General features: G+C 39.5%; 1 protein-coding gene across 1 annotated transcript; it reads right to left on the bottom strand.

The window, feature by feature from the left end:
• Positions 1-3,047: 3,047 nt before the first annotated feature.
• LOC134350904 (histone-lysine N-methyltransferase PRDM9-like) lies at positions 3,048-17,783 on the bottom strand. Its single transcript, XM_063056723.1, has 10 exons — positions 17,511-17,783; positions 16,388-16,511; positions 13,617-13,736; positions 12,225-12,336; positions 11,616-11,705; positions 10,807-10,944; positions 8,683-8,954; positions 7,283-7,350; positions 5,250-5,440; positions 3,048-4,667 (listed from the first exon to the last, which is right to left on the bottom strand). Exons 3-10 carry the CDS (start codon positions 13,728-13,730, stop codon positions 3,415-3,417), a joined length of 2,238 nt encoding a protein of 745 aa, XP_062912793.1. The 5' UTR covers positions 13,731-13,736; positions 16,388-16,511; positions 17,511-17,783; the 3' UTR covers positions 3,048-3,414.
• Between the last annotated feature and the right edge of the window lie 310 nt (positions 17,784-18,093).

Here is an 18,093-nt window from a genome sequence, read left to right as displayed (position 1 = left end):
TTTCAAGTGGAATAGAACTAGCGATTTCATTATTCCAACGATCCATACTTAAATACGAATCAGATTTCCAAGTAACTGCTATAGTCTTCTTAGCTACTGCCAATGCAATTTTTATAAATTCTTTCTGATATTTATTCAATTTAAGTTTCGGTTTTATCCCTTCAATATCAACTAATAGAAATAATACAGGGTTATGTGGAAGTTGAATTCCAGTAATTTGTTCCAATAAGACTCTTAAATTTATCCAACAGGGTTGAATTTTAAAACAAGACCAAGTAGAATGTAAAAAAGTACCAATTTCTTGATTACACCAAAAACATTTATCAGATAGATTTGAATTTAATCTATTTATTTTTTGTGGTGTAATGTATAATTGGTGTAAAAAATTATATTGTACTAATCTAAGTTGAACATTTATTGTATTTGTCATACTGTCCAGACAAAGTTTTGACCAATTTAGTTCATCAATATTAATATTCAGATCTGTTTCCCATTTTTGCTTTGATTTATGGGTTCCTTGTTTAATTGTCTGTTCTTGAATCAAATTATACATACAAGAAATAAATTTTTTAATTTTCCCTTTTTGAATTAAAATTTCAATTTCATTAGCTTTTGGCAAAAACATTGTTTGACCCAGCTTACCTATTAAGTAAGCCCTTAACTGAAAGTAACAAAAGAAAGTATTATTAGATATTTTATATTTATCCTTTAATTGTTCAAATGACATCAATATACCTTGCTCAAAACAATCTCCTATAAATTTAATCCCTTTTTGGTACCAATTATATAAAAGTTGATTGTCCATTGCAAAAGGAATAAGAGCAACATGCATCAAAGTTGCTGGTGAACGCAGCAGCATCTATAGGAAGAGGCGCAGTCGACGTTTCAGGCCGAGACCCTTCGTCAACTTTGATGCATGTTGCTTGAATTTCCAGCATCTGCAGAATTCCTGTTGTTTGCGTAAAAGGAATAAGTCTGTTTTGAAACAAAGGTCTCCTTGCTAATCGAGATTTCTGTGTTTCCTTATCAACATTTATCTTATTCCATAGATCAGTCAAGTGTGTTAATATAGGAGATTCTTTCTTTTCCCGTATCCATTTAGATTCCCATTTATATATAAAATCTTCAGGTTTATTTTCTCCTATCTTGTCTAGTTCTATTTTAATCCATGCTGGGTTTTGATCATCGAAAAAAGATGCAATAAATCTAAGTTGATTTGCTTCATAGTAATTTTTAAAGTTTGGAAGTTGTAACCCTCCTAACCTAAATTTACATGTCAGTTTTTCCAATGATATTCTTGACATTTTACCTTTCCAAAGAAATTTTCTCACAGGTTTATTTAACTCTTGAAAAAATTTCTGTGGCAATTGTATTGGTAATGTTTGAAACAAATACTGTAATCTCGGAAATATATTCATTTTTACAACATTGACTCTACCTACTAATGTTATTGGTAGTATCATCCATTTGTCAAGATCTTCTTAAATTTTTTTCAATAGTGGTAAATAATTAAATTTATATAAATTCTTTACATCACTATCAAGTCTTATACCTAAATACTTTATACCATTTACCGGCCATCTGAATTGGGTTACTAATCGACATTGACTATAGTCTCCTTTAGTAAGAGATAAAATTTCACTTTTATCCCAATTTATTTTGTAACCTGATACCTTCCCATATTCATCCAATCTAGAAGATAATTTATGTAACGAATGTTGTGGGTTTGTTAAATACATCATCGGCAAAAAGATTAATTTTATATTCCTCTTGGTTAACTCTAAAACCCATAATATCTGGATCCAATCTAATTAGTTCTGCTAATGGCTCTATCGCCAATACAAATAGAGCAGGTGATAGTGGACAACCTTGTCTAGTTGACCTTTTTAGCTGGAATGGTGTTGAAATTTGAGAGTTTGTCACTACTTTAGCTTTAGGGTTAGAATTTAAAGTTTTAATCCAATTTATAAAAGATGTTCCTAACCCATATTTTTCTAATACTTTAAATAAAAAATCCCACTCTAATCTATCAAATGCTTTTTCTGCATCCAAAGCTACTACTATACTCTTCTCATCCCTTTTTTGTGCCAAATGAATTATACTGAGTAGCCGAGTTACATTATCTGCCAGTTGTCTATTTTTAATAAATCCGCTGTAGATGCTGCTTGTCATTTTGGGCTTTCCCAAATGTGCACAGACTACAAAGGGGTAGCTGCTATGGATCAGTTGTTCAATAGCCCACAAAAAGCAGCAGCACTGAACACACAAATTGCGAGCAAACTTCCCTCAGCTTCACGTTCAGTCTTTGAAGGATCATGATTCACTATATGCACCCTTTCATTTAGTTATCACATCATCAATAAAGGTAATTTCTTTCGCCCCAAAAGGTAAATCGGAGTGGCAGTGGGAGGGTCAGAAGCACTCCATCTAATCCGTGCTGCCCCCAGTAAGGGCGGGGAATCTCGAGACAGTGCAAATTACAACTTCAACTTTATACTCATCTCACATTTATTATGCATGCTTACCGAACACAGCATTTCCCTTCTCGCCTTGAAACGTCAGAAATTCCTGATTCGACTCTCGTACCTACCAGATTCCACTCTCGGACCTACTGGATTCCAGACGCCCACTGTGTGGAACTTTACGCACGCCGGATGAACAAAGAATATGGATCAAGCGATCCAGACACAGATCTCGGTGGTAGCCGGTCGCAGTCTGTGGTAGTAGTCAGAGGAGTCGGAAGAATTTCGGCAAAACAAAGACTGTGAATGCTAGATGACAAATGCGCAGTTAGACTGCAACCAGCAGGGATGGAGTGCAGTGAGCGGCAAAGGTTTGGTGCTGAGGTAGTAGAGGATTACCCGGTGACCAACGCCGGGAGTATGCTGAGCAGATTTATAGTTCCCTTGGAACAACCGGCAATACGGTGCGCAATGGACATCGGATTTTACGCAACCACCTCTAAAACAACAATTCGGTCACGTTTATTCAGAGAACAATTAGTTTATTATCATTAACATATTACCCGCAAAACGTGGGGTGCTGGACAAGAATTTTACTCGGCAATATTTTAAAAACGTACAGTGCACAACGATACGAATTAAACTTGTTTCATCCCTGAAACATCTGTTAAATACATTAAATTCACAGTGGGGCAGTGCTTTTCCCAGTCGGAAGATGCTGCCTTGACAGAGTGGGTGGAACATGCACCAGTGATATCGCCCCTCAAATTCCAACTCACGCAGGTTGTGGAAAACGACGGGGCCCAAAACTTCACATAAATACATCAACAAAAAGAGTAAAATACGGGACGTATAAGTAAAAAAATACAATTTGAGAAAAAAAACTATTCACGGTCATTTAGAAAGATTCACTGAACTTTAATAAATACGGAATTAATTACCGTTGTGTTCGTTATTGTTCGATACAACTTCTCACACGAATTGTGAAAGCTGATGAATCCCTGAAGACATTCCCACACGTGTGACAAGTTTCAACACAAGTGTGAGATTTCTGCTGGTGAAGATGAGCAAAGCTCTTCCCACATTCGGAACATTTATACGGCCTCTCTCCGGTGTGGGTCCGCTGGTGTTGCTGGAGGCTCCCTGATTCTGTGAAACCCATCCCACATTCGGAACATTTATACGGCCTCTCTCCGGTGTGGGTCCGCTGGTGACGGTGGAGGTTTCCTGCCCGTGTGAAATTCTTCCCACATTCGGAACATTTATACGGCCTCTCTCCGGTGTGGGTCCGCTGGTGTCGGTGGAGGTCCCCTGGCACCGTGAAACTCTTCCCACATTCGGAACATTTATACGGCCTCTCTCCGGTGTGGGTCCGCTGGTGTCGGTGGAGGTTTCCTGCCTGTGTGAAACGCTTCCCACATTCGGAACATTTATACGGCCTCTCTCCGGTGTGGGTCAGCTGGTGTTGATGGAAGTTTCCTGCCCGTGTGAAACTCTTCCCACATTCGGAACATTTATACGATCTCTCTCCGGTGTGGGTCAGCTGGTGTTGATGGAGGTTTCCTGCCCGTGTGAAACTCTTCCCACATTCGGAACATTTATACGGCCTCTCTCCGGTGTGGGTCCGCTGGTGTAGGTGGAGGTGCCCTGCCTGTGTGAAACCCTTCCCACATTCGGAACATTTATACGGCCTCTCTCCGGTGTGGGTCCGCTGGTGTTGATGGAGGTGCCCTGCCTGTGTGAAACTCTTCCCACATTCGGAACATTTATACGGCCTCTCTCCGGTGTGGGTCCGCTGGTGTTGGTGGAGATGGCCTGACACTGTGAAACTCTTCCCACATTCGGAACATTTATACGGCCTCTCTCCGGTGTGGGTCCGCTGGTGTTGGTGGAGGCTCCCTGCCTGTGTGAAACTCTTCCCACAGTCCGGACATTCATGCTGTCTCTCCTTTTTGCCAACTTGAGGGTAATCTGACTTGGCAAATGTCCTCTTTCTATCGGATAGTGTGAATGGATCCTGCCTACGTTTCGACATTGGACTCTGACCATCTTGGTTTACATTGGAGGACGATGGTTCTCCAGTTGATGTTGGTCTGGACGCTGCAGCGTGTCGTCTCAAATGCCGTTTAAGGAAATCTGTTGTGGTAAATGCAATGTTGCAGGGAGGGCAAGGATAACAGTCACTCTGGGTCACTTGATGTGATACTGGAGAGAAAAAAACCAGAAAATATCACATTCAGAAAAATATACAAGAATCAATTTCAACGTGAGATCTGTAATTGCTTCATCATTACTGAGATGCCCTGAGACATTAATTCTTAGACTGTGGGTCGTGGGGAGGGGTTTGAGGGGACAAAATTATGAAACTCTGCAGGATTTCCATAAATAATAAAGCCTGATGGATTCTATCTCTGATCTCCTTCATGTATTAATCTTTAACAATTCCTCTCGCCTCTGTAGGTTAAAATGGGTAACAGAGAAGCAAAATATACATGTCAGAGAAAATCACAAGCTGGGAATTGCTGCGGTCCACAGCAGGGCAAAGGAACTGAATACATCTGTCAATATGCTCACAGACTGTGTTTTTTTCATAAATCAATGCACCTACAAAATATACGCATATCATTCAGTGCAATTCTGTGTGCTTTAACTTTTGTCAAATATCTCATCTGCATGAGTTTGCTATGTTGTTTTTGATAGTTATACGTTCCAGTTGAAATTCCGATAATAAATTTACAGTAAACATATTGTTTTCCTGGAGTTTGTTAAACTGATCAGAATGCTCACATTTTGCTTCCTGATTTGACATCCACATGGAGGTCCAAGTGATTCCCAGCTCCTTGGCATAATCATCACCGTACCAGACCAGTAACTCACAGTGAGCAGGAACTGGCTTACACGTCCTGTAGTAAATGTTTTCACAGTGCTGGAAGGCAACCAGGTTCTGTTCCTCCTCCTTTCTGGCACAGTTCACAAACCTGGAACACAAGAAGTAAATATGAAGTGAACAACGTAAAACTGTGAAGTAAACACAGAAAGTGAGGTCTATTTGCAAAGCCGAATGAATGAAAGAAATCTCCAGTTCTGGCACAAATTCAAAAATGAAATATGGAAGACTCTTTGTCAGAAATTGGTCAAGCAGTCTTTCATCTGAAACTTTAACAAATTTCCTACCAGAAATGTGGACTGGCCTCCTCAATGTTCCCAGAACCTCCTCTTTTTATTTTATGTTTCAAGCATCTACAGTTTGTTTTTGATTTTTATGTCAAGTTCCAGTTGAATTTTCATTCAAGCATACATCAATCTAACCAAAATAAAACAATGTTCCTCTGGGGACAAGTTACAAAACATCTTCCCAACAGCACACTTCAAATAGCACACATTTATGATTCAACTTCAAATCTGATGTCTAGATAAAGCAATCTCACACAACTTAGATGCAGAATATTCTGACTGTGATATTAACAGGAGGGTAAAAACCAACAGGAGTGAGGAAGTGTGATGTGAAGTGGGTTAATACTTTCCTTAGACTTGCTGTGACTCCAACAGATCTCAGAATCTATGCCTGAGTTTAAACTGTGGTTTCAGTATCCCAGTCAGATCGAAACATGGCAGGCTGATTATTTTCAACACATGAAACTCTGCAGATGCGAGGAATCCAGAGAAACATGCACAAAATGTTGGGGAATCAGCAGGCCGGGCAACATCAATGGAAATGAATAAATAGTCACTATTTCAGACCAAGATCCTTCTTATAGACAGAAAAGGAAAGGGAAAGGGAAGAGAATAAAAAGGTGGGGGATCTAAAGGAGGATAGATAGAAAGTGATAGGTGACACTTGGTGGGCATGAAAGATAAAGGGCTGGAAAGGAAGGAACCAGATTGGAGAGGTGACAGAGAGACGAGGTAAGAGGCCAGGGTAGGAAATAGAAGAAGGAAGGGAGAGGATTTCACTTAACCATAAGAAACAGATATTGATAGCATCATGTTAGAGACTACCTAGTGGTACAAGAGGAGTCCATGGCGAGAAAGAAGGTGAATGGGCAGGTATAGTGATTTGGCCAGCTTGCAGGGGTAAGTGCTAGGAGGGACTTTGATAGATTGAATCCCTTTGGAGATGGCAGAAGTTTCAAAGAACGATGTGTTAGATGCATCGGCTCATGGGGTGGTAGGTAAGGAGAAGAGGAACTATGTCACTGTTAAAGCAGTGGGAAGATAGGATGAGTGAAAGTGTTCAGGAAATGGAGGAGATGCGGGTGAGGGCAGCATCAACAGTGGAGGAAGAGAAAACCCAGTTTTTGAAGAAAGAGTACATCTCTGATATCCTGGAAAGGAAAGCTTCATCCTGGGAACAGATGTGGCAGAGGTGAAAGAACTGGGAAAGGGGAATCATCTTTTTTAAACAGAAGATGAGGTGGGAGGAGGTATAGTCAAGAAAACCATTGGAATCAGTAGGTTGATAAAGATGGCAGTCGACAGTTTGGCTCCACAGATGGAGGCAGAGGGATCAAGAAACGGGATGGAGCTGTCAGAAATGGACCAAGTGGATGTAAGGGCAGGAAAGTTAGAGGAAAACTTGATGAAATTGACGACCTCAGCCTGGGTGCTTTGAACCAGCACCAATGCATTTGACATTACTACAGCATCAGTTGGCAGCACAGGATCACAAGGCTTGAGGAAGGATTTGTGGGCCTTGGCCTGGTCTGAGGAGAAAAGTTCGTTTAGCTAGAGAACAACTGTCAGAGAAAGTGTTGATTCTTCTGGAATATTCAAAATCAGTTATCCATCATTGTCTTGTAATTGTATAAATCTTTCCTTACCTCATCCAGTTTGATTTCGCTTCATCCTGGGCATCTATGTACTCAAGGTTATTGTTTGCCTTGCTGATCTATGGAAAAATATTTTGGTACAACTCCCTGATTAATGAAGAACATAAGCATGAAGTTTCCACATTTTCCCATACTATCAATTCAATTAATTATCCATTAATCTGTTTAATGAGCTTATGCTTTAAAAGCACAGCACTCCAACAATATTCCTGGAACTCAAATCATGTGGAAAATGAGCTACTGGAATATATACTCGGAATTCAGTACAACTTTGAAACGTTTTGCATGGTAGTTAAAGTTTCTTTAGCTACAACAAAGTTCTGATCATTTGTGTTGGCCACAAACATTTAATGTACTCTCAATCCAGGAGTGTAGAAATCAGAATAAAAGGAAGGGTAACAGAGCAGGAACGTGACGGAGTATCTACTCAGCTGAGAGTGGGAAAGAACAAAGCTTGACAGTGTGTGAATGGTATTGAGAATCACTGGAACATGGGGAGAAGAGAGAAATTAAGGGTCAAAAGTTCTGTATTTTTTCTCAGCTGAGAATACTTGTCTGTAGCTGGTTCCCTAATTCCAGTGAAATATAATTTAATGACAAAGTTTAGCAGTGTACAAATAATGATGGTGGTAATAATGGAAGACAGGATTATCAACTATGGGGAACATTTTGTGAACATACTGTCCTCTCACTGTTTTCCCTATGGTGGTGTTTAGCTGGTCTCGAGCTAGTAGGAACATATTTGCTCCAAAAATTCTCTTCAACAGGTGCAACCTAACACGTGGAGCATTGTAAACAACAGGAATTCTGCAGATTCTGTAAATTCAAGCAACACACATCAAAGTTGCTGGTGAACGCAGCAGGCCAGGCAGCATCTCTAGGAAGAGGTGCAGTCGACGTTTCAGGCCGAGACCCTTTGTCAGGACTAACTGAAGGAAGAGTGAGTAAGAGATTTGAAAGTGGGAGGGGGTGGCAGAGATCCAAAATGATAGGAGAAGACAGGACGGGGAGGGATGGAGCCAGGAGCTGGACAGGTGATTGGCAAAAGGGATACGAGAGGATCATGGGACAGGAGGTCCGGGAAGAAAGATGGGGGTGGGGGGGAACGCAGAGGATGGGCAAGAGGTATATTCAGAGGGACAGAGGGAGAAAAAGGAGAGTGAGAGAAAGAATGTGTGTATAAAAATAAGTAACAGATGGGGTACGAGGGGGAGGTGGGGCATTAGCGGAAGTTAGAGAAGTCGATATTCATGCAATCAGGTTGGAGGCTACCCAGACGGAACATAAGGTGTTGTTCCTCCAACCTGAGTGTGGCTTCATCTTTACAGTAGAGGAGGCCGTGGATAGCCATGTCAGAATGGGATGTGGAATTAACTGCAAGAGCTACTTACCACCCATGAATATCCACTGACAGCAGCTGCTTCTTCACTAGAAACCTCCCCTTCATATGGTCCAAAATGAACACCCCTGGGAATAAGCTTCCCTTCATTCCAGACACCCAGACCAGCTTTCTGAATTTTTGATGGGGCTATGTAGAGACCCTCAGGAAGAGTTAAACGTGCTCTGTCTGGTTGATTGAAATCCACAACAGTGTCCTTCATAAAGATGGGTGGACCATGCACAGGGCATTCTTCAATAAAAAACGTCTCGCAGGCTTCACAAACTAAAATACAAAGTTAAGAACTGATCAAGATGTTGCTGTTCCTATAGCTGGTGGGAGCTAGTGCTGAGAAAGGCTAAATGATCCACGATGGATATAATTCTACTGCATGTCTTTGAATATAATACCATCATGAACTGGCTGCTGTGCAAAGCATCTGGAAAAATAATTGCTCAAAATATGAGAAAATCTACAGATGCTGGACTCCAAGCAACATACTCAACGTGCTGGAGGAACTAAGCAGGCTAGGCAGCTTCTATGAAAAAGAGAAAACAGATGATATTTTGGGCCGACACTTCGTCAGACTTGATCACCTCTTTTCCATGGGTGGTGCCTGCCCTGCTGAATTTCTCCAGCATTTTGTGTGTGCATTGCTGAAAAAAAAAGTATTTTCCATTGCTATGACCTATATGTGGAGACATTCCTAGTAAGTCAGAATAACAATGGAGATATGTAAAAAGTCACTTCATTAGGTCAGCCGTAGGTTAACATGAATATCTTGCGTTAAGATTGAACTGTTTCATTCAAAAGACCAATCAAATACAACTAGGTGTTCATTTATAAACTTGAAGAGAAACTCACGATGATCAAACACAATACTGTAATGATGTCAGGGAAAATGCAAAGAAAATGTTTAAAGCTAACAATGTCATGGCAGATAGGATCAACTCTAATAAAACTGCTTTAAAAAGGTTAAAGAAAAGTTCTATAATTTGAACTAATGAAGCATTTATAACTGGGCCACTGCATGAGAAAAGATACAAAATTTGATCAACAATCCAATGGAGTAAAGTGGTTGCATACTTTCTAGCAGAGGGGTACTTTCACAAATAAAAACATGATGAATTAGTGTTTACATTTCTTTTTGGTAAAATTGGCTCAGGAAATGAAGTAGCATAAGAGTGATGGAGACAAAATGAAACATTCACTTTAAAAATGGTAAATGAAATTGTTAGCAACTGCAATATTCTTTTGAAGAAGGGAAATGGACAATTGGATGGAGAATCAAGACTGCAACAGCAACCAGTCACAAAAAGATAAAAATCTATAGCAACATGGTCTGGAAATCTGAAATGAAAGCTGAAAATTCTGGAAACAGTCAGCAAATAAGTCAACAGCTGTGAAATGTAAAATAGCAAAACATTTCATTTTGAAGTTCAGATCATAGGAATTAATCCAGAAATATTACTTGTTTTTCGTGATCTGTAGGTTACCTCTGATACTTGTGTAATATGACAGAATTCATTCATAACTGCACAGTAAGAAATCCCTTGGGGAAATATAATGAAGTTAGTTATAGGAATCTGCATTGAGATAATTAGTGACAAAAATACATCAGAAATTATGACATTGAAGTCAAATCATTTATATACATATTAAGATCAGATTGCTAACATTTGAAAATAGGATGAAAAGTTATGACAGTAGGTTAAGAATGCTAACTATTTCAAGCCATATTTTGTTTGTTCATTGTAGGTTATCATAAGGATCAGTTGAAGTTATCGGTTTCATAGAAGGCAGACTGTAATATTTCACAGCTTGCCCTGGATTCGACTGTAGGTGGCAAAACAACCCATGAAAAATATCAGCAAATTAATATAAACTGGACCAAGAAGATGCTGACCATACTGCAATGTGCAGAAGTAAATTTAACATCAATCATGCGATTACTGGCCGTTAAAGTTAAAGAGAAATCATACGCTCGGATCCAACATGTCAGCGCTCTTTTCCCAAATATTCTACACGTCTCATTGTTCCATCATTCCTATAGCCTCCCATTCCATTGTGTTATCACAACAATTCTCCCAATATATTACGCATGCTTTAAACAAAAAGATTGATAATTTGGACCTACAAAGGTAGTCGTCATCACGAAGCTCTTGTTCCTCAATGTAATTTTTCTTCTCTTTCTTTCGTAAATCATATTGTCTTTTCTCAGACACTTTGGTTGACTTATCATTTGTTGATCCAAACATATTTTTGGTGGAGACAGCTGGAATAACACAAAATGAGCAAATATTAAGCAAATTAAATTAATACAACATAGAACAGGACAATATTGTAACTGGCTAGTCTGTAATGTTGTACCAAACTAATTAGACTAGTAGTTAAATACTGATATAAACAAATCCCATCTGCCTATACAACATCCACATCCATCCATTCAATTCACACTGATATGTCTTTCTCGGAAAACTCTTCAAAGCCTGAATCATATTTGCCTCTACTGCCACCCATGGCAATACATTCCAAGCACCAAGCTCTTTCTGTGCAACAGCCTGCCCTGCACATCTGCTTTGAACTTACCACCTCACACTTTAAATGCATGCCCACCATTATAATGCGTTGTGCCTGGACAGACTCATTTCCCAGCACCAGGTCCAGTCTGGCCCCTCCTCATATTGGACTATTTACACATTGATGTATGAAACCCACCGGGATACACAAAACAAATTCTGTCCCATCAAAACCTCCTGTGCCAAGGAGCTTAGTCTATATTGAGGAATGGGAATATAGCTGTGGCTGATACCCTGTTGCTTTTACAGCTTTCCCCAATCTCCCTAATTGCCCACCATTGAGAACATCTACCATGAATGCTCCCTGGGCAGGGTGAAAAGCATTATCGAGGATGCATCTCACCCTAACCATGGACTTTTTACTCACCTCCCATCCGGTAGGCAGTACAGGAGTCTCCGTTCCCGCACCAGCAGGCAGAGGAAGAGCTTCTTCCCTGAGGCTGTGACCCTGCTGAATCTCACATCACAGCATTAAGCAGAATTACACCCATATTGTACTGTCTCAGTACTTTCATATTTGTGTGCAGTCGCACTTACTTTTTATTCGCAGTTAGTTTGTAAATAACACGATTTGCATTTCTGGTTAGATGCTAACTGCATTCCATTGGCTTTGTATCTGTACTCAGCGCAATGACAATAAAGTTGAATCGAATCTAATCTAATCGAATATCCATTCCTCAATGACCCTGAGGCTGTTGTGGAATCTGTAGTACAATCCCAGAGTGATTGCATTTTAATTTTAATTTCTACCCATATATACATGGTAGATGAACCCTACATTATGTTCCATTATTGCTTCAAGTCAGTTTGGACAGTAAGTACAGAGATATATAGAATGCAATATATTCATAAATCCAACTAAAATAGCTATGATGGAAGTTAAATCATATTCATCTTACATCCATCATTTATATTAATAAATGAAAGTCAATGTTTGGTCTCTACTTTGAGCTTCACCTGCAGAAACCAAAATTACCTGCTGCTCTTTTGATTTGTTTCACGAAAATGGGATCTTCCTTCATTGAGCCATGTTCCTCAGTGACTTCACTCAAATCTTCACGTTTGTCTTTGTCTGAATGGGGTGTGACCTGTAATGTGTCAATTTGGTGCAAAGTGTGATGCTCAAACAGTGCTTCAGAATAACGTAGCAAGATTTTGTTTTTTTATTCCTACTCGTTCTTTCTTTGTTTTTCAGTTGAACTCCCAAACCAATCAACAAATAAAAGTAGTAACTACCCCATGTTGGTAATTTCTGTAAGGCCACATCTTTCATACCATGCTGTGAAATAATAATTAATCACATCAGCAGATGAGAAAAATTGAATACAATATTTAAGTAAGTTGTTTGAAAATTAACAACAGCCCTGCCCACAAAACAAGAACAAATGAAGGAAACCCATCTGATTGTGAATCAGGGGAATAGAGGAGATTTGACATATCTTCTTAATACTTGTCTCCGATCGTCCTTCATATTACACCCAATCCTCAGAGAAGTTGCAAATTAACATTTCACAATAACATCAAAAGTAATTTGAAATGGCAGATGGTGTGCCTAACAAATTTTGTGTAACAATTGTCCTCTCCTGAACACCAAAAGATTGTTGCTAACTTTAGCACATCAATTCAACAGCAGTGATTGTGAAAACCCAAAGAGTTCAAACATTTTCTTCTTTAGAAATAGAAATACTGATCTAGGTGACCATGCTATTATTATTGAATATTAAGATATTAATTTATTCAGTGAGTATTTCCTTTTCCTACCTTGCCAACAGTCCTCTTAGCTCCCTGGCTATATTGATGTTTAAAAGGAGGTATAAAGGTTCTCATTCCTTGCAAATAAAAAGTGAATCATCAGTTCAGGTTAAGATAGGAAATTTTATCCCAAATGCTTGGCAGTTCTGAAAAATCCAGTATATACTCAAGTCACTACAGTTTAGAAACCTTTAGATCACTTTGCACTAAAATAAACATTGTGTTTTGTTCTGATTCTGTTCTGTAATGTAAAAGTTTTTCTTATTTTATGTTTTTCCTGAGAATGCTGCTGATATGATACTATGTGCCTGCGATACTTCTGTAAGTATATTTTACTTTGTTGTCTTCAGGCATGTACTTGTCCATAAGATAATAAGCTGAACTTTTGACATTTATTTAAAGCTTAAATTAAAAGCAAGATACTGTATCAGAAAAGTAAAAGTAAACTCACTCCATATCAGCAATGCAATGGGAAACTGCAAAACTTTACCTTCTCTCTGAACTTTAGTATTGATTCTCTTTGACAATATATTCAACAGGCTCAAGGCCAAACTTTGCAGACGAAGTTTTGGTAACAACTGCATCAAATATTTCAACAAATAATAATACAAATTACTTTGTGACTTTTTGGAAAGATTAGGCATCCGCTCCTCATCTGAACCACTTGATTCATATAAATGGGGCTGACACCCTCTGCTTCGCCGTCCCATGAATTCTGGCTTTGGTACATTCAGTCCTGTGAAAAGTAAAATGTGTTCATCATCTCTTGATGATAATGCCAGTATTTCCTTTCACTAAATTTACAAGCACAAGATAGCTAGGAGGGTTAAGAGGGGTCATGTTTAATTCAAAAAGTCACAATCAAATACAACGAAGGGTTCATTTTAAGACTTGAAAAGAAACATCAGAGGTTTCTTTATTATCCAGAAAGGAGTGTATGGCCAGGGATTAAAGGGAATATTATTGCGCTATTGATTAGGAAACTCTCACAAGGAAACGAAAACAAGCAAAACTGCACAAGGAATCTTGGAGTAATCTCAAGGCAGTTTGGTGTGCTCATTTCCTCTAGTGACAAAGAAATCTTAGAGTGATCACACATTACTTTGGAGCAAGTTATTGGGCAGGAATTTGATTCTTTTTCACATTCATTTCCGAATTCATGTGTGTTTGTATGTTTGTGTCACTGTTTAATTTTAAACTTATCTCGTGCTTTAACAGACATTTATTTAGTATGAAAAAATGAGACCATCACCAGCAGAGTAGGCATTTAATGTGCTTTTGAATTGCCTTTTGTGTGAAATAGCAACCAAACTTGGAGACAGTGGGGCCCCAATCCACAAGATAACCCGGTCATTTTTAGTGCAGTAGTCACAGGTTTGAAATATTTTGCTGGAAAATCTTGCCATAAACATCCCAGCGCATTTCTAATGTTGTATAGCTTGTAGAGACAGTGCATGTTCAGTTTGGTGAAAGCAGTACGTATCAAGCACCATGGAGAACACGCCCTCATCTGAGGTACTTTCACAGTGCTCCATTGCTCACTTTCATATTTGTTGTTTCTGAGTGATCTGTCGAGTAGGGAATATTATATTCCCATATTCTGGTTCTGTGTGTTTTGGGAATGCTCGTCACATTTAGAGCACTTACTATTTTTACGAGGTTCTTTGTAAATCCAGTATTTCATTTAATTTGCTGAATAGACTTCCCACATGGTCTTCCAATGTCTTGAACAGTCACAGATCATGGGCAGCCACATCAGCACTGCTGTTAGAATTTGACAGATAACTTTAAAGTATCTTCTGTTCCTCACACAATGCCAAAACTTAATGTCATGTTGTTAATTTGGGAGAAAACATTGACAATGTTTTGCCTGATGTTGTGAATAAATTAGCACTATACTTCAGAAAAATAATTAATTATTTATCTACCAGTTTCAGAAAACCTGATGTATGGCCTGGTATGAAAATACCAATGCCCAAGAACTGAATTCACCACAGTCCATCAAAGGAAAAGTCCTCCCAGCAATTGAGTGATGCCACAAAAAAGCATTAAGCATCAAGGATACCCACCATCCAGGCAATGCTCTCTTCCCTCTGCTGCCATCGGGAGGTGAAGGAGCCTAATGTCCAACAGCACCTAATTCAGGAACAGGTCTTACCCTTCAACCATCAGGCTCCTGAACCAGTATAGATGACTTCACTCACCTCATCACTGCACTGATCACACTATGGACACACTTTTAAGGGCTGAATAACTCATGTGCACGATATCATTTATTACTTATTTCTGACCATGATTATTATTATTGTATTTGCAGTTGCTCATTATTTTTATATTGGTTGTTTGTCAGTCTGTGTAGTTTTTCATTGATTCTATTGTATTTCGTCACTCTACTGTGAACGCCTGCAAAAAGATAAACCGCTAGGTAGGGTATGGTGACAGAAAAAGACTTTAAACTTAGCAGGCATTTATTGCTGGAGTGTTGGTCAGCAGAAAGGCAAGTTAACAGCCCACCTTCATTCAGATTTTTTTCTGTGTTAGCCAATTCCTTTGTACATATTGTGTTGTATAGGTCAAAGCTTAGGTATTCAGTGTGTTAACAGGCAAGTGCTAATTGGATTGCTTAAGCTCTTGCTTCTTGACTGAGATTGCAGTGACCTTGCTTCAAGCATGGAGAGAACAAAGATTTCAACTAGGGGCAGCTTGGCAGAAGAGAAGGAAGATCATTATGCAAGAATATGTAATAACTTCCATTTATCCTGTTGATTTTAACTGTGGAGAGTGCTTGCTTCATTCATTATTTGCATGTCAGAAGGACATGTCATTGCGTATAAACCATAGGTTGACAGTTTCTTAAGGGTGCCACAGGTTACTGATAAAAGTCAAAAGAGTGGGGTTGAGAGGTATAATGAATCAGCCACGATGCAATGACAGAGCAGACTTGGTTGGTGAAATAGCCATATTCTGCTCTCATGTCTTCTGGTCTTAAGACTTTCACACAATCAATCTCTTTTGACTTGTGCATTCCAGTTAGTGCAGAGGAATAAACAGTTGATGTTGTAGGCTGAGACCCTTCATGAGTTCTGTTTATTTCTTCTCATAGATACTGCCTGACCTACTGTGAATCTCAAACATTTCGTGTGTTGTCTTGGGTTTCCAGTATCAGCAGATTTTCTTGTGTTTGAATCAATATTATCACAGAACAGGGCTATTAAATGTATTTATACAGATTCTGAAAGTGTATCAGCAGAGGAAATAGAACACTCAAACGAACACAGCCTTCAAACTCATTATCTACTGCGAAGGCATGTGGGAAAATCATGTACCAACAGGAGTCAACTGAAAATGCCAAACAGAATATTCAGGAAAGTAATGGTTTCTACAAACCAATGGCGAGCATGGCTTCATAGTTCCGCTTCACATTCTTGTAGCGGAGTTTCTCCCAGTCACTCAGCTCTGCCCACTCTTCTTTGGAAAAGTAACGAACAATGTCGTTAAACTTGTTTGCATCCTGGAAAGATAAGACATGTTTCCTGAAATACCAGAGTATTTATCAGAGTAGAATATCTATTTTCTTTTATCACAGTTACAAAACAGATTAGACAACATTCCACATATTTATTTTGTGTGCAAGGATAATCCCTGCAATATAGGAAACAGGATCAAGCAATCACAAGCTCAAATGAAAGGGCAGCCCCACTGGCTGGACGCAAGGAGAAATTTTATTTAGAGGTTGGCAAATACTTGGAGTTCACACCCAAGAGCTGAGTGAGATCAACCACTGATTACATTCCAGATGAAATGAAAGTATGTCAGGATATCAGAGGAATGAATCTACTACATATCACAAAATGAGTTAAATAATGCTCTTCAGCACATACATGAGCTATGATATTGTGGAATGATTGGGAAAGCTTGAGATGCTGATTGACTACATCTTGAAAACCATTGCACTATTTCTGGATGAAGGAAAGAGACTATATTGTTGGCATAGTTATTTCAATATTTCAATAATGCTGTTGTCATCCAGTGACATCTGAACAACAAAACAGGAGACATAACACAATCTCTACTTTCACTTCACACAGTTCATGTCTAGGAGTTAAGAACTCATTTGATTCTTTTAAGAAAACCTACGAAGTTGCGATAAAACACATCAAAAAAAGAACAAAATGGTGAAGATAATCAAATGACAGGCATGCTCTGTGGAAACAGAAATTGAGTAAATGTTGTCTCACATCTGAGGAGAAACAAAACAGCATAGGGATACAGAACTGGAAGCATGAGGTAGATAGTTTGAATGTCCATACAACCAAAATTAATGTCCATGGTGAGAATCAACATCCGGTTTAACTCATCAACTCCCCACTGACAGTAATTAATGTGGCTGGGGCCTCTCCACAAGCAGGCACTAATCTGGTCTGAGATGGAGCAACAGCATCTTTCCCCTTTCAAGGCCATCAAGAGTACATCTATCCATCATCTGTGTCCAAGGTCCCAGGGAACTCACCTCCGATTCCCAGCTCCCAGACATGACTTCTTCACCTAAAGCAACAGCTCAGCCTTCTTTCCTGAACTCACACACCCCAATTCCCCTGATCCTTCTCGCCCCTTTTTCCTTCTGGGCAACTCTGCTGCCCAAACCTCTTTCCCTGATCCTGTTACTTCCCACTCTGCCGAGACGGCAGACAGCTCAATAATCTCCTGTGACCAGAGTGATGTTTTCTCGGTATTGCGCTGCAGATCGTTTCTCCCACAAGAGTTTCTTTCTGACGAGGGTGCACTGGCTCCTCACTAATACTCTCGATCACGCGTCTAGTCCCTTGTATCCTGAGAGAATTCGGTCCTTCACCATTTCAGTCTCAGAAACCCCACACAACCACACATTCCCACCACTTCCTGCCGTAACCCGCTGCTCGCCTGCAGGCTGCTATTTATAGACGTTACTCACGTGAGCCGGGCTGGGCCAATCAGACGACGGCATACCGCGCTGCGCGTGCGGCGCTGAAACTCTGTGGTAAAAAGCGCCAAAACCGTCCGGAACTTCACATCATCTTCGTTTTCCCGCCAGAACGACGGGATGGGTGGGATTA

The sequence above is a fragment of the Mobula hypostoma genome, chromosome 8 (assembly GCF_963921235.1).
Source record: "Mobula hypostoma chromosome 8, sMobHyp1.1, whole genome shotgun sequence".
Lineage (NCBI taxonomy): Eukaryota > Metazoa > Chordata > Chondrichthyes > Myliobatiformes > Myliobatidae > Mobula > Mobula hypostoma.
This window is presented reverse-complemented; position numbering and strand designations above follow the sequence as displayed.